This window comes from Hemitrygon akajei, chromosome 29 (assembly GCF_048418815.1).
Source record: "Hemitrygon akajei chromosome 29, sHemAka1.3, whole genome shotgun sequence".
Classification (NCBI taxonomy): domain Eukaryota; kingdom Metazoa; phylum Chordata; class Chondrichthyes; order Myliobatiformes; family Dasyatidae; genus Hemitrygon; species Hemitrygon akajei.
In genome coordinates this window covers 20,971,060-20,998,146 of record NC_133152.1, presented here as the reverse complement: position 1 = coordinate 20,998,146, position 27,087 = coordinate 20,971,060, and the positions used below count along the sequence as shown (strand labels likewise).

Sequence of the window (27,087 nt, the reverse complement as noted above, 5' to 3'; positions counted from 1 at the left end):
GCGAGGGTTGCCGACAGGTGGATTCAGGTGAGGAAATAAATATCTAACACGATTCCCTCCCCCAAATGACTCCATTAGCCCCTCCTCAGTTGACTGTGAATTCCCCTCCACGGATACCGCTCGACCTGCTGAGATCCTCCAAAAGCTCATCTGTTGCTCTGGATTCCAGCATCCTGTACCTTCGTTCTGCTGTCCTTCCCTTTCCACTGTCAATGACCGTCTATATGCCCATCTGATCCTCACACCACCTCACTCCCATACCTGTTGAAGGTTTTGCAAGGAAGCACATAGACATTGTGGAACTCAGCCATCCACAATGGAATGCACACTGTGTCAGGCTGATAGCTCTCACACAGGGAGGCCTGACTCAGCAAACTGGAAGCAAATTCTGCCAAGACTCTAGCTCTCGGGTGCTGTCCATGAGAGATAAGGAAGCAAGTGTCATATATGGGTAAGATGTGCTTTGCTGGGCTCCATTACTAAGCATAAGACCATAAGATATAGGAGCAGAATTAGGCCATTTGCCCCATTGAGTCTGCCCTATCATGGCTGCTCCATTTTTCCTCTCAGCCCCAGTCTCCTGCTTTCTCCCCGTATCCCTTCATGCCCTGACCGATCAAGAATCTATCAACCTCTACCTCTAATATACATAAAGACTTGGCCTCCACAGCTGCCTGTGGCAATGAATTCCACAGATTCACCACTCTCTGGCTAACGAAATTCCTCCTCATCTCCGTTCTAAAAGGACGCCCCTCTATTCTGAGGCTGTGTCCTCTGGTCTTAGACTCCCCCACCATAGGAAACATCCTCTCCACATCCGCTCTATCAAGGCCTTTCACCATTCGATAGGTGGACAGCCTGCCACCTCTCGGCGTCGAGCTGCACATGAGAAATGGCTGTTGATCTGATGGGAGCGGGAGGGGGTGGCCATTTTGAAACCCTCCCTCCCGTGAACACAGCCAGCAGGGGAAAGGCACAAGCGCAGCACTGGGGATCACAAAACTAATCCTGCTGTCATTTCATTTAAATTAATAGTGACAAAGAGAGTGGCTTGTCAGGTGTAATAAAAGAGATAGACAGGATCTCATTTCAGAACAAGATGTGGTTGAAATGCTATCCAAAGCAGAAGCCGATTATGTTTCTACACTGCTGGAATTCACTGAGTCACACGATGGTGTAAATCCCCCTTTGCAAAGCAGCTGCAATTTAACATATCCGTTAGAAAAATCTGCTACTTAAGTAAATGACTGTAGTTATGATGTGAAATTAATGGGGTCTCTGAACGAAGAGCCCGGCACACCACGGAGCTCAGAAGCAATCAATCAACGCAGTAAACTGCAAACATTTGCAAGCATTACCATTTGAGCTTCATCGTTCCTTTGCAAGGAGCTGCCAGGGGATTCGTCATTGCTCAGCGTTCGCTGGGCCTGCAAGGCAGCCAGCTCCTTCTTCAGAGTCATCAAGTTCTGTAAGGCTTCTTCCTGGCTGGTTCCTGTCGGCACCACAGGATAAGATATTAGCAAATGAGATCCAAAAGGAGACGACCACAGCTTATTTTCAACACCACCCCCCACCACCCCCCCCCCCCCCCCCCCCCCCCCGACTCCTTCCACCTCAACTCCTGCATTTCAGGTCCAGATCTCAAGCAATCTCACGGCTGGTGTGCAGGAGCAAGATTTTTAAAAAATCTTTCAAATCAAGTGCTTCCAAGCAGAGAAGGGAAGCTGGAATGCAAACCAAAAACTGTCCTTTAAAACGGACGTGTTTGGAAAATAAGAGGATGAGAGAAAGAATACGGTGGGAGCAAGACAGGGGCTAGAGTAATAGAAACCAGCAGAAAATTCGAGAGATACATGCAGAATCAAAGAGAGAGAGAGAAATCATAGCTTTGATTCCAATGTTAATATTACAGAGCAACACACACACACAGTGCTGGAGGAACTCAGCAGGTCTGGTAGCATCTGTGGAAAGGAATAAACAGTTGACCTTTCTGGCTGAAACCCTTCTTTAGGACTGAGAAGAAAGGGGGGGGGGGAAGATGCCAGGATAAAAAGGTGGGAGGAAGAGGGGAGGCGAGCTGGAAGGAGACAGGTGAAGCCAGGTGGGTGGGAAAGGTCAAGGGCTGGAGAAGAAGGGATCTGATCGGAGAGGAGAGTGGGCCACAGGAGGAAGCGAAGGAGCAGCGGACCTGGGGGTGGGGGGGATGGGAACAACAGGTGAGAAGAGGTAAAAGGTCGAAGTGGGGACTAGAGGAAGATGGACGTACGATTTAAAGTAAAATAAATGGATTTTGGTCTCTGAGTGAATGTAAGAGAGGCAGGGGATAAATACTAAGATGGACGGAGACATGGACTTACCTAGACCTATTGAGAGGACAGACCATCATCATTCCAATAAACCTCAGAGTCTGAGTGATCGTCCCTTCATCACTCGGCTTGGGTGACCTGCTCCCATCAGTCACACTGATCTACGCTGGTTTCCGACGAACTCTTCTTAAATTGCTGTATTGGCTTTTAAGTCCTCCCAATGCAACAACTTTAAAAGAGCACGTCGCTTAATCAGAAGCCAGTGTAGATCAGCAAGTTACGGGGCAGTGTGACTGATGGGAACAGGTCACCCAAGCCGAGCTCTGGGTCAAACCGAGATCACTGACAATAGAGTAAGGAAAATCACTCAAGCTTGGAAGTGCAGTAGAATGGTTAGGTTACGGTATGGATGACAGTCTGTCCTTTCAATGGGTCTAGGTGTCTCTGTCCATCCTAGTATATATCACCTGCCTCTCTTATATTCAGTCAGAGACCAAAGTCCACTTATTTTGAGAAGGCATCTCACCACCACCTTCTGTCAACTGTGGGGAGTTAAATGAGGTGCTAAAGAGGTTTCCTAAAAAAAAATGGAAGAAATGAGGAAAAGAAATTCTGTCCTCCGATGCTGTTTTGTGGAGTTAGCACATTCTCCCTGCGGCCTCGTTGACCGCCTCTCAGTGCTTTGGTTTCTGCCTTCGTCAAAGCACCTGTGGGCTGGTAGTTCATTGCCTCTAGTGTAGCTGGCATTAAAGGGAATATAAATGATAGGAAGATAAGTGGGGGAGTGGGACTGATGGATTATTCTGAGAGCTGGCATAGACTCGGTGGACCCAATGGCCTCCTTCTGTGTCTTAAGGGAAGAATGAAGTGAATTTAATTGCTTCATTATTCTCTATTTTTCTCAATACCTTCAGCTGCTAAGACCCTAATATCTGGATTTTCCTCCCTGAGCCTCTTCAACGTGGCACTTCCCTATTCCCTTCCAGGACAGTCCTTAATGCTTAAATTAAAAATAGAAAACTCAGCAGGTTAGCTGAGGCATGGACTCAACGGAGGAAGGGTTCAATGTGATGACTCATCACTGCATGAAGGAGAAGACCGCTGGTCCATGGCTAAACTCAGCAAGGATAACAGACAGACGCTCTGGCCACGTTGTGATGCTGAACCAATTAAACTATTAATTAATTGCCAAACTAAACTAATCCCTTTTGCCTACATAATGTCCACGACCCTCCATTCTCCGCAAATAACGTGCCCAAGAGCCTCTGGCTCCCTGACCACGCCTGATAGTGCATTCAAGGCACATACCGCCCGCTGTGTAAACAACTTGTCCCACAAATCTTTGAACCTCTCCCCTCTCTTCTTAAATGCATGCCCGCTGCTGTAAGGCGTTTGAACTTTTTCATAGATACTGCCTGCCTACTCTATCTGCACCTCTCGTAACCTTTAATCAGATCTCTCCTCAGCCACTGGTGCTCTTGAGAGAACAGCCGAAAGTTTGTCCAACCTCTCCTTAAAGCACAAGCCCTCTAAGCCAGGCAGCGCCCCGGTGTAGCAACACGCACAAAATGCTGAGGGATCGCAGCCTGTCAGGCAGCGTCTATGGAAATGAGAGAGTGATTTAGATGCATATCATATTTTTACTGAGTAATTTATGTAATTAGTTTTGCTAAAACAAGTGTATGGGACATTGGAAAAAATGTTGAATTTCCCCATGGGGATGAATAAAGTATCTATCTATCCATCTATCAAACAATCAACGTTTCGGGCCAAGACCCTTCATCCTGGTATATCTCTTCTGCACCGTCTTCAAAGCCCCCTCGTCCTTCTTGTGATGGGATGACCAGAACTGAATGCAATTCTCCAGATGCGGCCTAACCACTGTTTTAAAAAGCTGTGGCATAACTTCCTGGCTCTTGAACCTCAGCTCCTCGACTCATAGATGCAAGCATGCCATTTGTCTTCTTTACCACCCTGTGATAGCCAAAAGCACTTCCATGGTGAAAGATCTGACCATGGAGTAGGTATATTCAACCATCAGGAGTAGGCTCTTCCGCTCAGTGAGTCCGCACCAAACATCAAGCACCCATTTTTGCGTTACCCCCGCATTATATTTTTTCCGCATGCCCACTGAGTCTCCACTAGATTCTGCCGTTCAAAGGCTATAGATCTAAAGATTGGCTTTAAGTGTCAGATGTAGATTGAAATATCAAAGCGTACAGGGAAATAGACAATAGGTGCAGGAGTAAGCCATTCGGCCCTTCAAGCCAGCACCACCATTCACTGTGATCATGGCTGATCATTCACAATCAGTACCCCGTTCCTGCCCTCTCCCCATATCCCTTGACTCCGCTATCTTAAGAGCTCTATCTAAATCTTTCTTGAAAGCATCCAGAGAATTGGCCTCCACTGCCTTCTGAGGCAGAGCATTTCATAGATCCACAACTCTCTGCATGAAAAAGTTTTTCCTGAACTCCGTTCTAAATGGCCTACCCCTTATTCTTAAACTGTGGCCTCTGGTTCTGGACTCCCCCAACATCGGGAACATGTTTCCTGCCTCTAGCTTGTCCAATCCCTTAATAATCTTATATGTTTCAATCAGATCCCCTCTCATCCTTCTATGTGCCATTTGCATCAATGACCATCACAATCTGAGGATGTGCTGGTGCATGCCCACAACTTACTAACCCCTTGGAATGTGGGAGGAAACTGGAACACCCAGAGGAAACCTATGTGGTCATGGGGAGAACGTACAGAGTCCTTGTGGAGAGCACTGGCCCAGGTTTCAGAGCTTTGTTACTTCAAACTGCCACTCCAGATTAACACATTCAACTAGTAAATACCACTCACCCACACATTAGAGGTCATTTACTGTGTGGTATTTTAATTTTGGAATGTGTGAGGAGCCATATCCAGCCACAAGGAGAACCTGCAAACTCCACATAGACAGCACCAGATTGAACGTGGATCTCCGGAGCCCTTAGGGGCAGTGGGTTGGATGTGGGGGGAGGGATGAAATCGTTGGGTGGGGTTTTCAGTCGTAATTTTGGAAAAAACAGCTTAGCGACTCTGACTCCCAGATACAGAACTCTTACTCACCGCTGTGCTCCAGGCTCACACAAGGACAAGGCCCACTTTTATGTGCAGGGGGGTGGCAGAGATTTATGGGATCGTAGACCAGCAATTGGCTTTGGATGAGGAGGATGAGAAATGGACAGAGGGGCCCGTGGGAGTAGCAGCTCCCCCAAAGAGGGAGAGAAGTTACAACCAGAGGCAGAAAGGGCAGGCATCAGCTGAGATTTGCTGTGAGATCGTAGTAAGTGGCTGCAGGTAAAGCCGATTGGATCGATGTGGTCTTTGCTGAATGATGGCCTGTTTATTATCACAAGAGCAGCACTGACAGGCCCCAGAGATCGGGTAAATCATCCAGCGGCTCGGAGAAATGAAACAGAGTCAGGTGTCAAGACCTTGTTTGAAAGGGTGGGGGTGAAGAGTAGCAGGCTGCTCGAGCTGGAGTGTCGGCTGTGATCTGAACCACTGAAGGCACGACAAAGGGAAACAGAGAAATGTCTTTTCCTTCCACTTCCAGAGTGAGGGAGGAGTCAATGCAAAGCTCCACAGTGAGATTATGCAATTTAAACTTGCTTCTGTGATGTACAGTTACCAAACAATCTCGGGACAGGTACAAAATGAATTAGATACAGAATAAATATAATGAGTTCAGTTTCCTTCTAATTTCTCTCTCCCCTGAGGCGCTGGGTCCTGGATGTCACGTTGCAGACAAATCTTGCTGGTATTCAGATTTTTCGTCATCATTGGGCCCAGAAAGGGGGGTGGGGAAGGCCAGGTATCCCAAGTGATGGCATTAATGAACCTGGAGCCTTGCTGAGGTGAGCAGTGGATTCACGTTTGCTCAACACGTGGAGCTCTTGACTGCTACGGACAGAGCGGGTCATGGTTGGCGTGGAACGCGGGTCTGTCACACGCTGTGCAAGTCCCAAAGTGTTTGTCGGGTCACCTTAATCACAAGACTTTCTTCACTCCGTTCTTCATCAGCTCTGGGACACCTGAGGGTGAAGGACTCTGCCTGTGGTGAACGCTTATAGCTGTGGCATTGAGTTCAGGCTGAGAACAAGCTTCTACCTCTGAAGGTCAAGGGCACCAGGAACATGGAAACACCAACACCCCCCAAAGGTTGCCCCCAAGTTACTCACTTGTAAACGTTTGGCCATTCCTTCACTGGTGGGTTTAGTCTTTGGAAATCCCTATCTGACCTCACCATGAGCATACTTTCACCAGAAGCTTCAAGGAGTTGCTTCCCCAAGAGCAATTATAGACAGGTAATAAATGCAATACGTTTTAACAAAAAAATTATGCAAAATTCGATGGCCCTGGTAGTTGGGTGTCCTGGGAAAACAGACAGGATAAGTCTGGGAACAGACTTGCCTTTAACCAGGCAAATAACGACGGATCCAAGTGCCACACACAAAATGCACGAGGAACTCAGCAGGCCAGGCAGCATCTATAGAGAAGAATAAACAGTCGACGTTTCGAGAGTCCTGATGAAGGGTCTCGGCCCAAAACATCGACTGTTCACTCTTTTCCTTAGATGCTGCCTGGCCTGCTGAATTCCTCCAGCATTTCGTGTGTGTTGCTTGGACTTCCAGCATCTGCAGATTTTCTCTTGTTTAGTGATCCGAGCTCACTGGGAGAAGAGGGAATGGCTACGCTGTGACTGGGCAACAAGCTGAGACTCTGGGCTTGCCACAACTGGCCGCTGCTGTGAATCTGGGCGCTACTTCCAGCGGACTTGTTGAGTGAGCAGGCTTCTGTGAAAGCTGACAGAGACTTACTTGGAGTGTGTGCTTGTTCCAGAGCCCTCATCCTGGTTCGCAACTCAGCCAGGGCTTCACGCTGCCGTTGAATAACCTCCTCATGGCGGTCACCTCTGCACTGTGCAGCGACCATTGCAAGGTCAGAGTTCACCTTATCCTGCAACTAGATATTTGAACTGAGAGATCAACAACGTGTTTTGCATTCTGAACTGTGAGAAATCCTGGCGGAAACACCAGGGAAAGGAATAAGAGTTCAGAGTACACCATTTGACAGCAGGATTTCAGTTTTTACTAGAAGCACTCAGCAGATCAGACCTCAGCTACGGAAAAAGCGAATGCATTAATCTTTCCGGTCAGAGACCCTGCATATTTGCAGAGATGCTGCCTGACCTGCTATTTGTTCTTCAGAATTTTTACTTTCCTTTCAGATTTCCAGATCTAAAGTTTTTTTTTAAATTTTTATTTAACTTTTCTTGACCCTTCACCTTTGATTCATTTCACATTTGAGGGTAATTTGTGCTAAAGACTGAATGGTTAATATATGATTTTGGTGCAGGGAGGAGTAGATCAGATCATTGTAACTGATTTGCAGACACAGAACTTCCACTGGGAAAACAGACTTGAAACAAGCTTCCATTGGCACAACATAACTTGCAGAAGAACTCCATCCTTCGCAACTTTAAAGGGAGGTGCTCATGGCAGACCAGCAATCCTTTCACTGGCCAGGAAACTCGCTCACAGGTAAGGTCAATGGTGAAATGGCCTTGCACGATCAATGGACTTCCCATCCTCTGATCTGCAGTAGAGCAGCAAGTGAAGGGAATCAAGAAAGTCCTAGGCAGGGGCTGCGTAGGCCAGGCGGTGGAAGACAGAGGTGAGTGATCGGCTAGGGGAAGTGTCAGAGATCAATAACGACTACAAATAAATTGCTGGACATGAGGTCTAGGATGGACGTGTGGAGACAAGGTGGCTAGTTATGAATGAGACGATTGAGAACATCATAGAAACAGGAGTAGGCCACTCAGGCCTGTTTCACCGTTCACAAAGGTCAAAGCTGATCCTTTAACTTCTACACCAGTTTCACCCACCAATCCATCATCTGTGATTCCTTCAAGGCCTAAAATGTGTTGAATGCACACTGACACTGCACTTCTACAGTTCCCTAGGATATTAAATTTCAAAGATTCACTGCCCTCTGGGTGAAGACATTTCCTCTCATCTCTGATCTGAAGGCCTGACTCTTTGCTTTAAGATGATGATACCTGGTTCTGAGGGAAATATAACTCCACGGCTCACTTGCGATCCACTACCCAAAACCTTCTTAACTACCACATCATCTACTAACCCTTTCTCATTACCCAATGCTAGACTTAAAATAGCCTGTTCTTGAACATACTTTCAAGAAATTCATCCACCCTACTATTCCTGCTAGCTTGCTTTGTGCAGTCTCTATGTAGATGAAAGTTCCCCGTAATTATTGCAAGTCTTTCATTCCAATGTTTAATTCCCTGCCTTATGCAGTGCCTCACATTACTGCTCAGGGAATATATGCAATCTCCCACCAAGGTGTTTTGCTCTTTGCTCTTTCTTAGCTCCATCCAAAGAGATTTTAGGAGCCAAGACCCTTCTCCTTTAATGTCTTTATCTCATTATTTACCACCAGGGCTCTCCTGCTCTTCTTCCATTGTGTACATTTCTTCTAGATTAAACATCCTGGAATATTCAAATTCTAATCTTGGCCAATTTGCAATTATATCTTTGTGATGCTTTTCAGATCATGCCTACTTATCCTATTGGTTTGATTAATTTGCCTGTCTCATTATGATTGCTATTTGCATTCAGATAAAGAGCCTTCCGTTCTGTCTGGTATGGGGGGGGGGGGGGGGTGGGAGGTACTGCACAGGACCGAAAGAAGCTGCAGAGGGTTGTAAAGTTAATCAGCTCCATCTTGGGCACTAGCCTACAAAGTACCCAGGACATCTGCAGGGAGCGGTGTCTCAGGAAGGCAGCGTCCACGATTAAGGACGTCCAGCATCCAGCACATGTCCTTCCCTCACTGTTAACATCAGGTAGGAGGTACAGAAGCCTGAAGGCACACACTCAGCGATTCAGGAACAGCTTCTTCCCCTCTGCCATCCGATTCCTAAATGGACATTGAACCCATGAACACCACCTCACTTTTTTAACGTATATATTATTTATGTTTTTGCGTGATTTTTAATCTATTCATTATATGTATACAAGAAGTTTTTTTCTCTCTCTCTCTTCTATATTATGGATTGCATTGAACTACAGCTGCTAAGTTAACAAATTTCACAACACATGCCGGTGATAATAAACCTCGTTCTTTCTGTCACTTTTCCCTGCTCTGACCTTGACTGGACGAAAGCTGTGATGTTTGTGAACTCTGTAACTGCCTGACAGAGTCGGGATATCGCTTCCCATTTGTTTACACTGCACCTTCACTCTGAGCTTTCTTATTAACTTAAATGATTCCACACCACTCCCCATGCCCCTACCACGTGTTAGGTGTCGGACAGCCTAACTCCACTGAAGCCAGAATCGAATGACGATAGCTCCTGTTTCGCCAGTACTGGTATTCCATAAACTGAAATCCACTCCTCCCACACAGACTTCCAGTCACACACTTAATTGTCTGATCTTATTAACTCTACGCTAATTTAAAGAAAACTAGTTGAAATCTCTCCTGTGGTTTGCTTGTTAAGGTTGCTCGTATTCTTTCAGCAGAATCTACATTACTGACCACGTCTCTTCATCCTCACTGTGTTCCTCGCTAGCTTGAGAAAATATCCTTACCCCGGCACTGGGGTTTCAGCACAGACTTTGGGAGTCACATTCATGGTGGAAAACAGCAGCATCCATTGCCCCGATTTAACTTCAGTTAACTGGTTCTAGCTGGGAGATTGGTCTATTGATCTGATTGCATACAGCTCTCATAATTACCTGGGAGGCTAAAGCTATCACTTTTTTAACACTGCTAATTAAAGTTACAAGGTTAAGAGAATTGAAATTTAATTCTAAATTAAAGCCATACAGTTTTAAAATAGCTTCTCCAGCTGAGGATCTGCTTGTGGTGGATTTCCAGACTTGCTAGGTCCCATTAAAGAATGCAGAGCAGGTCCCAGATGCATTGTGGATGCCGGCCATGTGCGCATGGATACCAATCTCAGGACTGGCAATGAGTAGAGCGCTACACAAGTAGCGTTTTTTTCTGACCCAGTACGACACCACGGTATGACATAGCGGTTAGCGCGATGTTATCAAAGCTTGGGTGTCGGAGACTGGAGTTCAATTCTGATTGTCATCCATACGGAGTCTGTACGTCCTCCCCATGGAATACGTGGCATTTCCCCAGCAGCTCCAGTTTCCTCCCCATGGAATACGTGGCATTTCCCCAGCAGCTCCAGTTTCCTCCCCATGGAATACGTGGCATTTCCCCAGCAGCTCCAGTTTCCTCCCCATGGAATACGTGGCATTTCCCCAGCAGCTCCAGCTTCCTCCCCATGGAATACGTGGCATTTCCCCAGCAGCTCCAGTTTCTTCCCCATGGAATACGTGGCATTTCCCCAGCAGCTCCAGTTTCCTCCCACAGTCCAAAGATGTACTGGGTAGGCTAATGGGCCATTAAATTGTCCCTGGATTAGGTTCGGGTTAAAATCAGGGTTGTCTGGCATTGCTGGAATAGTGAGGGCTGGAAGGGCCCAATTCCACACAGTATCACTAACTAACTAACTAAATAAATAAATACAAGCAGACAAGAGGAAATCTGCAGACGCTGGAAATCCAAGCAACACACACAAAATGCTGGAGGAACTCAACGGGCCAGGCAGCGTCTATGGAGAAGAGTACAGTCGTCAGCAGGACTGATGAAGGGTCTCGGCCTGAAACGTCGACTGTACTCTTTTCCACAGATGCTGCCTGGCCAGCTGAGCTCCTCCAGCACACACTGATAGGCAGCATCACATGTACCCCGATGCTCTTCTGTGCATCAGCATGAAGAACTGAAAAGGAAAATTACAGACTTTGTGTAAACCTTAGATACCTCAATCTTCCATCTTCATTCTTTTATTGAATCAGGTGTCTCACAAAGTAGCCTGTGATATGTTCCAATTCCTAAGCAACATACTGAAGCACTTGGCTATATCATGCTGGCAAAGGGTGACTCACGAAAGACAATACAAAACCTTTCTGCCTCCAACTGTGCCAGGAGATCTATTACAACTCACTGCCCCAAACTAATTTCTGTAAGCTTACAGAAATGGAGCTGCCAGGGCCAGCAAAGATTAATTGCAGCATTCACCACAAACACCCACATAAAGTTTCTGTAAGAACTGCTCAGGAGGCTATGGAAAGCCAATAAGATGGACACAACTTACATGTGAACAATGAATATGACTTCCTGCCCCTGCTGTTCCTGTGATAAAGTTCATCATTTCTGTACAAGTAATGAAGTGAATATTACTTTCCAGTGCTTAATCATGACACCAGAACTGTAAAGGAAGCTGTTGCACGCACAGCAGTGAGTGGGGAACCAGCTTCGTAAACAGGGACAGCGCAGTAGCATAGTGGTTAGCACAACGCTGTACAGAACAGACGACCTGGGCTCAATTCCTGTCACAGTCTGTAAGGAGTTTGTACGTTCGCCCCGTGACTGTGTGGGTTTGCTCCGGTTTCCTCCCACAGTCCAAAGATGTACCAGTTGGAAGGTTAATTGGTCATTGCAAATTGTCCTGTGATTAGGCCAGGGTTAAATCAGGGGATTGCTAGACAACACGGCTTGAAGGACCGTAAGGGTCTATTCTGCGCGGTATCACTAAGTAAGTAAAAGCTTGTGTTGATAAACTCATTACTTGTTAAGATAATATCTATAAACTTCCAAAGTCCACTACACATAACCAGTTGGAACTGGAATTAGTAGTGATATCTGCAGGACACAATGGGAAGGTGGGGTGAGATTTTTATTCAGGGAGTGCAGCAAGCCAAAGGATTCAGGACAGAGAGTCTGGAGTTTTCCATGATTCCCTCAGGATTTCAGGGAATACTCAGGTTATTATACAAACACCTCTTCTAGTAGAATGTGGAACTCGTGACCTCATGGAATGGTTAACGCTATTAGAGGAGATGCCTTTAAAGAAAAGTTTGAGAACTATCAGCAGGAGAATGGAACAGAACGGGAGGAGATGTTGGTGGGAAATAAAACTATCAGATGACATGAGTTCGGTGGAATGACTCATGCTCCTCAGCAGTTGGCCAAAGTGAAAAGCCACTGAGTTTGATAAATAACAGCTGAAATTAAGAAAACAGAATCAATACCACAACAATGACTGAACTTTAAAATGTATATACGATACTGCCTGCAGCAGAGGTGTGTGACGAGATGAAATTCAGCAGAAGCAAAATACTCCAGGTTCTAAAACCTGACTTGACAGACAATGGAAACTCTCAGCAGCTCTGGCAGCATCACTGGAGACTTCTGGGATTTCAGGTCCATAGCTGGTCAACTTGCCCCGTCATGAGGTGGAGGTCATCGACGTGAAATGCTGTCGCTGCTTCGCTCTCTACAGATTCTGCCCAACCCGTTCAGTACAGCCGAGTGTCTTGGTTTCAATCCTTGCTCTGTGCTGGCTCGGCCAGCCTCAGTTATTTAAAAGTTAAATTCTGTAGATCCCGGACGTTTCAGTAACGCTGCCTCTGGGACAGTTTTGCTGGAACTTGTGAGAAAAGCAAGCCTCACCGGAGTTTAAAAGAATCACAGAGCAAAAGAGCTTACCAGCTACCTCTGACAAGGTTGGTAGAAAAGAAGCTCTTCATCACAACACCTTTTGAAAAGGCTTGTGGCTAACATAAACACCAGCACAGAGACAATGGGCTGAACAGGTCTCTTCCTGTGATGTAGAAACCTATGCTTATATATGCAAGTACACATGAAAATAAGGATTCATCTCAATTCAAACAGCTGGCCAACACTCCTAGAGCATAGAACTGTCCCTAGGCCTAGAATGTTTGTGCCAGACAGGATGCTAAATACAACTAGATCCTGCACGTGATCTACAACTACACCCTCCATCCCCCGAGTGTTCACATACCTCTGAAACCCCACTGTCAAATAGCTTCCTCCACTGTCCCTGAAAGCCCGTTGCAGGCACCCACCACTCTCCGTGTAAAGAACCTATTCCCTTTCAACTTTCCGCCTGATGCACCATCAATAACTCTTGGAGACGTGAGGTGAGAGATAGGCTTTTATTGGCTGGAAGAAAGCACCGTCAGCAGCAAGAGCCCACCACACAACATCCTGGAGACTGAGGGAGGAGCAGTGCCTCCAATCACCTTTATACAGGGGTCTGTGGGAGGAGCCACAGGAGCAGTCAGCGGGTGGGGGGGGCGTGTGTCCAGACAGGTATATGTAGTTCACCACACCGCCTCTCACCTTAAGCGCGTGAATTTGACATTCCTACCCTGGGAAAACGATCCTGTCTATCCCACCTATACCTTTCACAAGTTTGTAAGCTTCTGTCAGATCTCCCCGCCCCCCGGCCAGAGAAAACAACCCAAGTTTGTCCAACCTTTCCTTACGATTCATACCTCTAATCCAGGCAGCACCTCGGTGAACCTCGTCCTGCAGCCATTTCCAAAGCTTGCGCATTCTTTCTACAATGGGGGCAGCCAGAATTGCATGAGAGATGCTGGATCCGGCTTAACCAGAGTGTAATATAGCTTCAACCCGATTTCCTGACTCTTACGCTCAATGCCATTCACACAGAAATCCACTGAGCCACACATCCAGTGGGCTGAACTGCTTAAAGAGAATGTGGTACGGTGGATGGACAGGTAGCCAGCATTTGGATAGGTTGGTGAAGGGTGAAAGTGAAACTGAACCCCAGGGAGCAATGAGAAAGAAACAAACTTCAAAAATTAATTTATAAGTGTAGATCAATTACAGACTCTGATTGAAACTAGTTTCTGGTATTCAGAGGCCAATGATTTCACTGCAACATGTAGGGTTAGTGGAGCTGTGAGCTTTTCCTCGGCACACAGAACTCGCTGCAGCACCCCGGGTAATAATAATGCACTCTCAGCACGTCTTGCATGCTCCAGGGACCATTATCTGCTCGAACAGCAGCTCCCCTGGCCTTTGTGAAGCTCGATTTGCCAGCGCTTTTGTACTGCGGATTACGAATTGAAAAGGGAGGAAGAGAGAAAAGTCTCGCAATTAGTGAGATCGTGAAACAGCTTACAAAAGGCTGAAGAGAGGAGGGAGGAAGGCCACTAAAAGCGAGGAGGATGAAATAACGAGCAGAACAGTGCAGCGTGAATCTTAAACCACAAGGCTAAAATCTAACTGCGAAGGAGAAAAAAAAACCTTTTCCTGTCTGATAATATCTGGTTCGAGAGAGGCAATTTCCTTTTCCGTATAATTAAAGACTCCAGCAGACCCTTGAACCAGTGAATTATCTGTCAGGGTAGCACCAGGGTCCAGGACACTGAAGGGCGGTTCTCCGCCTCTCCATTCAGAGTGCAGCCACGGCTTGTAAACAGTTTGTCAGGAGTATGCCCCCCAACCCGCAGTCTGCATTAATCCAGGATGGAGAGGGCTGTGTCCTCCAGTCCTCTCTGAATTCTACTGAACACCGATCCATGCAGACGGCCCAACTCCATCCCGGCCGCTGCCGAGCAGACGGCCTTCTGCAGAAGGTTATTAATTTGCTCATCACAGCAGGCCCTTTCCTCCCCTCGCGCTGTCACATATCATGAGGTGGCATTTCCATTTCCGTGATGGAGCGCCTGCCAGCGGCTCAGCAGGCAACGTGATGAATCAAACAGCTCGAGCTGCTCCGTGGATCAAACCAGCTGAGTTTGCTCTTATCGTCCCCTGACTTTTCCCAGTTTCGTCCCTTCTTCGCGACTGGTGCTGAGCCATGCAGGCCACTTCCACGGAGCCTGAGCACAATCTGTATTTGTATAGTGAATAATCCCAATGCAAGGAGGAGCAGTTCTAAAACAAGTTACTAAAAAGGCTGAAGAAAGAGGTAATGCACACACAAAATGCTGGGGGTACTCAGCGGGCCAGACAGCATCTATGGAAGTGAAAGTACAGTCGATGTTTGGTGCCAAGACCCTTTGGCAGGGCTGGAGAAAGAAAGATGAGGAGTAGATTTAAAAGGTGGGGGGGGGGGAAGAAGGGAAAGATAAACACAAGGTGTGTGGTGAACTAGATATACCTGTCTGACTGCTCCTGTGGCTCCTCCCAAGACCCTGCTGACTACCCCTGTGGCTCCTCCCACAGACCCCTGTATAAAGGCGACTGTGGCCTGCTGCTCTCCCTCATTTTCCCCAGGATGTAGTGTTGTCCTTCAGTCAATAAAAGCCGATATCTCACTTCCTAAGTCTCGGCGTGAGTTATTGATGGTGCATCAAGGTGATAAGTGAAAGCGGGAGGGGGAGGGATGAAGTGAAGAGCTGGGAAGTTGATTGGTGAAAGAGATACAGGGCTGGAGAAGGGGGAATCTGATAGGAGAGGACAGAAAGCCTTGGAAGAAAGAAAAGGTGGCGGAGGTAGGAACACCAGAGGGAGGTGATGGGCCGGCAAGGAGATAAGATGAGAGAGGGAAAAGGGGATGGGGAATGCAGAAGGGGAGGGGCATCACCAGAAATCCGAGAATCGATGTTCATGCCATCAGGTTGGGGGCTATCCAGACGGAATATAAGGTGTTGCTCCTCAAACCTGAGTGTGGCCTATTTCACCAATCACCTTGTGTTTCTCTCTCTCCTCCCCCCACCTTTTAAATCTACTCCTCATCTTTTTTTTTCCCTCCAGTCCTGCCTAAGGGTCTTGGCTCGAAACGTTGACTGTATTCTTTTCCGTAGAAGCTGCCTGGCCTGCTGAGTTTCTCCAGCATTTTGTGTGCGTCGCTTGGATTTCCAACGTTTGCAGACTTCCTCTTGTTTTTGAAGAAAGAGGTAGGAGCCTGGTGATCTTCGGGAATTTCGGAATGTGTAATATCTGCATACGAAGGTGATGACAACTCAGGGTTCAAGCTTGAAGTTTACTTGTCACGTGTGTATGGAAACATAGAGTGACATGTGTCATTGGCATGAACAGCCAACACACTCCAGAGTGTGCTGAGGACAACCCCTTTACAGCAGCAACACAGTATCACACACAAAATGGTGGAGGAACTCAGCAGGCCAGGCAGCATCTATGGAAGAGAGCAAACAGTCGGCGTTTCAGGTCGAGACCCTTCACCAGAACCTTCACTGCTCGGCAGAATAATGCAGAACACAACAAGCAATAGGAGTAAAAGACAAGCGTTGTTTTATCCTCCCACCCAGACATACACAGTCCTTCAAGCCCAGGACAGGTCTCCAGCGGACACAGGCTCCGGCCTGCAGACACCGGTCTTCGACTTACCCAGTGAACACGCAGAGATTTGCAGACTGTCACGTGTAAACAGCCAATATGTAAGCAGCTCAGCGCTACTGCAGTGTTAGGGGACTTGGGAGATTAGGGAGAAAGGCAAGAGGCAAGGAAACGCAGATGAGAGTGTTCAAGACATTCAGCAGCATGAAAGCTGCGCGTTCACCCACACCACAGGGGTCAGAGCAATCTTCCAAAATGTTCACCTGTTAGCGTTTCAAACTGATTTTTCAATTTGCTCAGTTCTGATTCTATCAGAGAGAACTAATTAGAGAGAGTTTACCAACCGTCAGGGTGAAATATGAACCAGAATGTGAGAGGGAGGCTGAAAGTGAAAGAGCAAGGCCAAGCCTGGAGAGATAACATCCAGCACAACACAACCCATCTGGGCTCAGAAACGTATTAGGGAGCCTCCAACACAAAGTGACAATACTATTGAGGCACAGATAGTAGGTATTTTGAGTGCAAAGAGATCCCACAAACAGCAATCAGAACTTAAGCTGGCCCGGAAGTGCCTTTAGAGTATCATGTTGATGTAAAAGGCATTGGACAGAACATAGAACAGTACAGATCCTTTGGACCATGAAGATATACCAACCTTTTAACCTACTTTAAGGTCAACTCTTCCTTCCTACATAGCCCTCTGTTTTTCTATTATCCATGTGCCTAGCTAAGAGTTTTTTAAATGCCCCTAATGTATCTGCCTCAACCCCCACCCCTGGTAGTGTGTTCCATGTATCCACCACTCTCTGTGTGAAGAACTTACTTCTGACAACCCCCCCCCCCCCCCATACTTTCCTGAAATCACCTTAAAATCATCTCCCCTTGTGCTAATCATTTCCTGCCCTGAGAAAAAAAGTCTTGATCTGTGCCCCTTGTCATCTTGTACACCTTAAATCTACATCTTAGGACCTGAACCTGCAGTAATTTGCCTACTACAGTGGATGCGATCTCACTGGCCCTCCAGTCAACCTTGTATCACCTGGACAATAGCAATACCTACGTCAGGCTGTTGTTTATTGATTACAGCTCAATGTTCAACAGCATCATACCCTCAGTACTAACTAACAAGCTCCAAAACCTGGGCCGCTGTATCTCCCTCTGCAACCGCATCCTTAACTTCCTCATCAGGAGACCACAGTCAGTGTGGATCGGAAATAACATCTCCCTCTCTCTGCCAAGCAGCGCCAGCGTACATCAGGGATACCGGCTTAGCCCACTGTTCTACTCTCCCTACACACACACATCTGTGTGGCCAGGCACAGCTCAAACGTCGTCTATATATTTGCCAACGACACAACTATTGTTGGCAGAATTTCAGATGGTGACGAGGAGGCGTACAGGAGTGAGATAGATCAGTTGGTGAGTGGTGTCACATCGGAAAACCTTGCACTCAGCACCAGTAAGACAAAGGAATTGGTTGTGGACTTTAGGAAAGGGAAGTCGAAGGAACACACAGCCGTCCTAATCAAGGGATCAGCAGTGGAAAGGGTGAGCAGTTTTAAGTTCCTGACTGTCAACATCTCTGAAGAACTAGACCGGGCTCAACATATTGGTGCAGCTACAAGGAAGGCATGAAAGCGACTATAATTCATTGGGAGCTTGAGGAGAATTTGTATGGCAGCGAAGACAATTGCAAATTGCTACAGCTGTACTGTGGAGAGCAATCTATCCGGTACGGAGGGTCACTGCACAGGATTGGAAAAGGCTGCAGAAACTTGTAAACTCCATCAGCTGCTGAGGGGCACAAACTTCCCCAGCATCGAGGGCACCTTCAAAAGGCGATACCCTCAAAAAGGCGGCATCCATCATTAAGGACCCCCATCACCCAGGACATGCTCCCTTCTCATTGCTACCACAGAGGAAGGGGGTACAGGAGTCTGAAGACACACACGCTCAATGGTTTAAGAACAGCTTCTTAACCATAGAACCATATAACAATTACAGCATGGAAACAGGCCATCTTGGCCCTTCTAGTCCGTGCCAAATGCTTACTCTCACCTAGTCCCACCGACCTGCACTCAGCCCATAACCCTCCATTCCCTTCCTGTCCGTTATACCTATCCAATTTTACTTTAAATGACAATATCGAACCTGCCTCTACCACTTCTTTTGGAAGCTCGTTCCACACAGCTAACACTCTCTGAGTGAAGAAATTCCCTCTCGTGTTACCCCTAAACTTTTTCCCCCTAACTCTCAACTCATGTCCTCCTGTTTGAATCTCCCCTACTCTCAATGGAAAAAGCCGATCCACGTCAACTCTATCTATCCCCCTCATAATTTTAAATACCTCTATCAAGTCCCCCCTTAACCTTCTATGCTCCAAAGAATAAAGACCTAACTTGTTCAACCTTGCTCTGTAACTTAGGTGCTGAAACCCAGGTAACATTCTAGTAAATCTCCTCTGTACTCTCTCTATTTTGTTGACATCTTTCCTATAATTCGGTGACCAGAACTGTACACAATACTCCAAATTTGGCCTCAGCCTCATCAGATTTCTGAGAGGACTATGAGCCCAGGTACACTACCCCACTATTTTTATTGCTCTCTTTTCTGCACAAATTCTTATATACATTTCTTATCGTAATTTGTGGTCTTTCAATATTATGCATTGCAACGTACTGCCGGCGAAGAGCAACGAACTTCACGACATATGCCAGTGTTACTAAACCCGATTCTGAAATACAGTCTCTTTCCTCGTCTTTTTGGTGGTGATGTAGCTGGCTGCTTAACGAGCAGAGAGATTGCAAGGAAGTTTGACAACGGATGCTGCGAGGGTATGTAGAATTATAGGTATGAGGGCAGACCGCCCAGATTCTGACAGAACAAAGCAAGCTAGTGGAAGGTAACTGAGGTGTAGGAGGTCGAGAGCACATAAAGCAAAATATTGCCACAAATAAGTTCATCTGGGATCTTGCCCTGACAACACATTTCTGAAACCATTAGGGCATGACAAGCAATCCTGACACCGCTGCAGCATCGCCTTAACTGAGCAAGGTCATAACAACACAGTATAATAGGTCACGTGCCCACTGTCTCCACTTTCAACCCAGAATGGTTAGTACGACTGAACCAGCAGCAGATCAGGAGGAAGAGACTGGCAGAGAGATCGGAGGACACAGTGACCTCTTGGCCACGCCGAAGACAAAGCCAGGGATGAAGACCTGTGATACCGGAAGCACTCAGCAGCTGAAGCTGGCGTCTGTGGAGTGAGTAACAGACGATCATCGATGCTGCAGCAGCTGCTGAGTGACCCCAGGACTGCTTTTTGCCTACACGTTCCAGCACCTGAAATGCTCGCCCGAGACTCTACAAGGGGCTCTGGGCGACCCCCTTGCATCGTGCTAACGTTCAGCGATGAGAGAAGAGGTCACCATGTCTGTAAGGAAAAACTTCTTCCTTCTAACGTGGCTCCTGATTGAAAAGCTATTAAAATGCAGGTCTGCTCTCCGGTACGCACCAGTCTGGACATTATCATCACTGCAACAGCAGGAAATCATCCAACCAAGCCATGCTCGTTCTTTCTGACGTCTTTTTTAAACCTTTACAGAAATTGACTTGCCCATCAAGAGCTGCCTGAGGGGAAAATATGTTGGGATTCTTCTTTGCTTTCATTGTTGCTTGATTATTATCCATTCCTGGAACTGAATTAAAGTATCTGCTCCTTTTCCTATTGCTCTTCTTACACATCAGGCATAAAAAATGACCGGGAGAGGCTCGATCCAGTACTTACAGAATCCATTGGTACAAAATCACCTCCGGCTGCAAACCTCAGTTAGACCCCTGCAGTGAGTGTGATTGGAAGAATGTCACACTCCGACAGTGTGTACCAGCTTTCTAGGCTGAGGGAAACGGTCATGGTAGAACACAAGGACTTCTACCCTGCACCAAGCATGCCATACCCGACCTCAGAGCACTAGCTGGGCTTTGCAGAGGGAACATTACACTGTATCTCGTTCCTTCGTTATGTGCCTTGTCGTATGACGTGGGCGATCATGGTCTTTTCGTGACCATTCTTGGCAAATTTTCCTGCTGAAGTAGCTTGCCGCCATCTTCTTCTGGGCAGTGTTTTTTACAAGATGGGTGATCCAGTCATTATCAACTCTCTTCAGACTCTGTCTGCCTGGCATCAGTGGTCGCACCATCAGGGCTTGTGATACGCACCAGCTGCTCATACGATCGTCCACTATCTGTTCCCACGGCTTCACGTGACCCTGATCAGAGGGGTAAGCAGGTGCCCAAGGGTGACCTGCAGGCTAGCGGAGGGAAGGGGTGCCTTACACCTCCTTTGGTAGAGATGTATCTCCACCCCGCCACCCGGACTCTGTATCCACCTTGTGCTATTTTTGAACGTGCATAGTTAGTGCAGGAAGTTAGTTACTCTGCATCTAGCCTGTGCCGTGTCGGACTTGGGCCTCTGAAGTGTAGGGAGAAAACATTATGTGAAAGGACAAGAGCAGGTGATCATTAGCCCTCTGTGCCTGCTCCACCGTTCACTAACATCATGGCTGCTGTTCTCCTGCCTGAAATAAGCCGGCTCAGCAGAGAGCAAAGGTCAGGAACTTCCAAATTAGAACTGGACTGAATGACGGGCGACATCAGAGAATACATCTTCACAAACTGAATGGTGGAAATCTCCAGCTTGCTCCATAAAGGGTTAAAATGAAGTATAATGGTGAAAAGATGCAGATCAACTTTGCTCCAGATAAATGCCTCTTCCTGTTGCTATAACGAGGTCTCAGTTGTATGTATTTCAGGCGCAGTTGTTATTTCAATGGGGGAGAGGGGTAATGGGAGGGCAAACAACCAAATTACATCCAATCTTAGAGCAGCTCCCGTTGAGCTGACAGTCATGGTCAGGGAAGCCATCCAGTGAACGTGCGTTGACCCAGCACCAGTAGATGGTAATCACTGTTTTAACAGAAAGCTGGGACGTTATCCTGCTGCTGGTTTATATTTAGTAATGGTACAACACACATGCACTCACACACGCAGTGGTGCAGTTCCACAGGGTGTCTGTGTTACAAAGCAATTTGACGCACAACTTGCATTTGATAACCCCCGCACCAGGGAGGAAGCATTTAGGAGTTAGGGGGCATCCAAGCAAGCAGGAGAAAAGAACAAGAGATGAAAACCTCCCTTCTTGCAAGGAGGACATGGAACAGAATTTTAGATGAAGATCACGCAAAGGTTCATCAACAGACATTGAAAGAAATAACAAATAATAACAATTTTTGACTTCTATAATTACTTTGATCTATTTATATTTAGCAATTTGTCCTGGGTTTTCTGCAGTTTTTTCTATATTTACCCATGACTGAGTATTTAATAAACTTCCCGTATCTAAGCTCCAAGATCTCGGCTTCAATACCTCCTTGTGCAACTGGATCCTCGATTTCCTCACATGCAGAACATAGTCGGTTCAGATTGGCAACAACATCTCCACCACAGTCTCCATTGGTACAGGTGCCCCACAAGGCTATGTACTTAAACCCCTGCTCTAGTCACTTTATACTTATGACTGTGTGGCTAACCATAGCTCCGATGCCATATTTAAGTTTGATGATGACGCTGGTGGTGTTGGCCGAATCTAAGGCGGCGATGAATCGGCATATAGGAGGGAGGTTGAAAATCTGGCCGACTGGTGCCACAACAGTCTCTCACTCAATGTCAGCAAAGCCAAAGAGTTGGTTATTGACCCCAGGAGAAGGTAACTGGAGGTTCACAAGCCAATCCTCATCAGGAGATCAGAGGTGGAGAGGGTCAGGAATTTCAGCATTATCATTTTAGAGGATCTGTCCTCAGTTGAGCACATAACTGCCATTACAAAGAAAACACAGCAGTGCCCCTACCTTCTTAGAAGATTTGGCATGCCATCTAAAACTTTGATAAACTTCTATAGATGCGCAGTGAGGAGTATACTGACTGGTTGCGTCATGGCCTAATATGTAAACTCCAATGGCCTTGAATGGAAAAGCCTACAAAAAGGAGTGGACACAGCCCATCCCATCACGAGAAAAGCTTTCTGCACCGTTGAGCACATAGACAAGAAGCACTGATGCAGGAAGGCAGCATCCATCATCAAGAACCCTTCTCATTGTTGCCATCAGGAAGGAACTACAGGAGCCTCAGAATCCACTCCAGCAGGTTCAGGAACAGTTATTACCCCTCACCCATTGCACTCTTGAACCAGAAGGAATAACTTCACCCAGCCCAACACTGAACTGTTCCCACAACTTATGCACTCACTTTGAAGGACTCATCATCTCCTGTTCTCGACATTCATCGCTTATTTGTTTATTATTATTTTTATGCTTTTTTTTGTACTTGGACAGGTTGTTGTCTTTTGCACATTGGTGGTTTGTCCATCTTGTGTGCGGTTTTCAATGTTTCTGTTGTGTTTCTTAGTACTTACTGTGAATGCCCACAAGAAAATGAATCTCAGGGTAGTATATAGCGACATTAGTAATTCGATAATAAATTTACTTTGAAATTGGAACCTTGAAGGGAACATTATCTGCCTCACGACATTGATACAGGATGCCGACTTTCCTGGGATATGCGCTCTGGAGCCTGTGGCTGTAGTAAGAATCATTTCCCCACTTAACCTTTGTCTGCCAATTCCAGAGTTCACAGGAAGCTGAGCATGGGACTCCCCTGGCATCTGACCCAGGCAGTATCAGAGTTTTTCTATTTTGGTTTCAGACCTTGGGGCATCTGGCACTAGTTTAGATCCTCGTACAGAGCAATGGCATAGGTCTATGCACGGTAACAGATCAGGGCCAGTGCTCCTCAGTCCGCACACCAGGGTCAGGTCCTGGCACGAGTACCTGGGTTTGCACACCTGGGACTGGTCTACACCCACACACGAGGGCCAGACCTTGGCTCAGACATCTGGAACTGGCCTGTCCCTGAGCATCTGAGACAGATGCTGGCTCTTCTAGGCAGGTTCTAGAGTAGGTGACATGGTCAGCACAACACTGTGGGCCGAAGGGCCTGTAATGTGCTGTAGATTTCTATGTTCTATACACCTGGGCCTAGTTATGAGAAAAGGCCGCTTTTTACACTAACTACTAACTTTCGAATGGTTCTTTCCAGCAGCTGCTAAAGGCACGATGACCTGGGGAAAAGTTTTGAGTCCCACTGCCTCCTCAGGGCCCTCTCTCAGAATCTAATCTCAGTAAGTACAGACAGCCCAGTGTGAAATTCAGAGATGACGGGGCCAAGGACGGTGGTTACGTGTGTGGACGGAGCGGAAATGTGTCCAGCATCCTGACATTTCAGACGGGAATGGGACATGTTTGTCCTCTGAGATTAAAATGTGAACATCCAACTCTTGTGGGGAAAAAAAATGCCTGGCATTTATTTATTTATTATCTGTGAGGTTTAACAGTTAAATTTCAGAGACGTGCATAACCAGCTGATCCTGCACTGGATGGTCTTCCTCTTTAGTGTAATTTTACACAATGTCCCTATCACAGAAGATTACTCGGTCATTCAATGAACCCTGGGTCCAGGATATAACGGGGCTTGTTGTAGCTCCCCACTGCCCACCGCCAGTCCCTTACTGTTGGAGTACAAAGCAGGCAATGCTGGAAGCATTCCCACCATCGCCAGCTTGAGATTCCAATTATTGCCCAGCCACCCTTGCTAGCCCACCCGTCCACCCAGCGGCACTGACACTCCTCTCACCAGCTTGAGCTTCTGGTCACCACCCCTGCGTCTCCTCACAACCCCGCTGCACAATTCACAGCTCAAACTGCTGCCGATCGCCAAATTCCACACCCAACCTCCACCTCTCCCAGCCAACTTCTCACCCCCATCCAGCATCAACCCTGCTCATGAGTTGAGGTCCAGTGACAACCACCCCCACCCCCCCCCCCCCCAAGGAGGACTTCTTCAGCGGCAAGTATGTGAAACTTCATGCAGTGCATTATCCTGACCATTCAGCACCTGCTTTATACCACAACACATTCCTGGCTACACAAGAGTATCGCGTCAAGGATTCTCAGTTTCACCTTTCCTCAGTCTAAGTGACAGGGTAGGCAATACTACATTGCAATTACCCAACGGAATTCAAAAATGCATCATGTCTATCGTTAACAATAAAGCAGAGATCAACCAGTTTCTGGAAGAGGTGTTAGAGCCCCTTCACCCGCTTTCTTTCCCTGATCTGGGTCGTATGTGACTGAATTCCTCGCCAACGTATCTGACTCCAAGCCACCCTCTTGACAATCACAACTGTGCAACCACCAGCTTCTCGTAGCGACTCAGCAGGAAGTTGATTAGTTTTGTTCATTTTTGGAACGTGGTTTCACAGCACTTTCTAAGAAATTTGGTATTGGTTTTTCACTGTCACAACCACTGAACTGCAGAGGAAAGCTTCGGTTGGTGTGCAGTCAAACAGGACGCAGAATATAGAGTAAGCAATTTGGTATTAGTTTCTACTGTCATAACCACTGAAAATATAGTGTACGCTAACAGAGAAAGAGCAGTGAAGGTAGGCAAATAAAGCACAAGGGCCACAATGAGGTAAATTTAGAGACGAGGGGTTCACCTTTTAATGTATGAAAGATCAGTTCAAGCGACTGATAGCAGTGGGGTAGAATCTGCCCACGAGTGGGCGGTATGTATTCTCTTGCTCTTGTATATTCCGCCCGATGGGAGAGGGGAGAAAGGTTGTGTTATCTGCTTTCCCGAGGCAGCAAGAGGCGTAGACGGTCAATAGGAGGGAGGTTGGTGCGTGTGTGACGGAACAGGACTACCTTCTGCAAATCTCACAGGGATCACAGGGGGGGGGTAGAGACGCAGGTGCAAACACCACTGGAACAACTGACACGGGTGTAGAGTGTCACCCTCCCCTATAGAATGACAGCTGCCAGATCAAGACATTAACCAACCAGGCAACTGTCATCATCTCTAAGTCTACAGAAACAATTTGTCAGGCCTTATTCAGCTTTGTTGGGTAACAAAGTTATATACAACACAGGAAAAGACCTTTTGGCCCAATTGGTCCACTCTGACTAAAATGCCCATCCAAGCCAGTCCCATTTACCAGCGTTTGGGTCATAGCCTTCTAAATCTCTCCTACACATCTCCCTGTCTAATTGTCTTTTAAAAGTTGCTATTGTACCTGCCTCAGACACTTCTTCTGAAAGCTCATTCCACATATATACCAACTTCTGTGTAAAAAGGAATCACTTCCAGTTCTTATTAAAACTTGCCCCTCTCACCTTAAACCTATGCTCCCAGGTTCTGGCACAGGCTTGTAAATCTGTTCCATACTCTTTCTAGTTTAATAGCATCATTCCTATAGCAGAGTGACTAAAGCTGAACATAATGCTACAAGTAGTGGCCTCTCCAATGTCTTGTACAATAGCAACATAACCTCCCAACTTCTATTTTCAGTCACTGATTGATGAAGGCCAGCATGCCAAAAGCCTTCTTCACCATCCTATCTACGTTTGACTCTATTTTCAGAGAACTATGTACCTGAACTCCAAGGACCCTTTGTTCTAAAACACTCCCTGTTGATCTACTATTCACTTTGAAAGTCCGACCTTGATTTGACTTTCCAAAATGACCTCATACTTAACTGAACTAAACTCCATTTGCCATTCCTCGGCCACTTAATCAGCGGAACAAGATCTCCCTGTAAGTTTTGATAACCATCACTGCTCACTATGCCATCTAGCTTAGGACCAAATAACTGGACCAATTCTTCCTTGCAATTGTATACCGGATAAAACCAGGGACAGAACATATAATGTTATATATGCGCAAGGCAAGAACGGCAATGGAGTGGTACAAGTAAAAGTTTTTACTGAGCCATGATAGTAATGGTACACACTGGTCAACTTACAGTGTGGGAGTGATGAACCGGGCCACTGAGATGAAAAGACATGCACGCTTTCTAGCCCATGTCCAAACAAGAGAGTCTCAACATGTAGGAGGCCCAATTGATTCACCATGCTATCAAGTGCAGCATGTGGACCTTCCACATTCTCACACTCGATCTGATGTGCTGCATATAACCTGACAGAAACTCCAGTCCTTGGTATGGCAGCAACAATAAAAGTCAAATACTGAAACTCACTGTCAAAGACTTCTTCCTCTGATCATTGTTAGTACATTCACAAGGCCACAGCAAGTCCCAAAACCTGCATGCCACTATATACGAGGGGTGATTGATTTGTTCGTGGTCTAAGGTAGAAGGAGTCAATTTTAGAAAACCTAGCATATTTATTTTTCAACATAGTCCCCTCCTACATTTGCACACTTAGTCCAGCGGTCTAAGGAAGGAGATGTGTTATACAGCTCTCGTTACATGCACATGCAGTTCAACTCTTTGAGTGATTATGCAGAAAGTTTGAAGTTAATAACTTATCACCATCTACCTTAGGCCACAAACTTATCAATCACCCCTGCTGTGGACACTTTCTGGAAGTCCAAGATCCATATGCTCCACGACCGCTGGACTAACTGTGTAAATGCAGGAGGGGACTATGTT

The 27,087-nt window shown here is 46.7% G+C and overlaps 1 protein-coding gene across 2 annotated transcripts in view; it reads right to left on the bottom strand.

Moving 5' to 3' along the window:
* LOC140718272 (forkhead-associated domain-containing protein 1-like) overlaps window positions 1–27,087 on the bottom strand; it is a 141,106-nt gene that overhangs the window by 36,411 nt on the left and 77,608 nt on the right. For both annotated transcript variants that reach the window (XM_073031790.1, XM_073031788.1), the window contains exons 24-25: window positions 7,160–7,304; window positions 1,359–1,492 (exon numbers count right to left, since the gene is read on the bottom strand). In XM_073031790.1, the coding sequence (XP_072887891.1) occupies window positions 1,359–1,492; window positions 7,160–7,304 (279 nt within the window). The remainder of the gene's footprint in view (window positions 1–1,358; window positions 1,493–7,159; window positions 7,305–27,087) is intronic.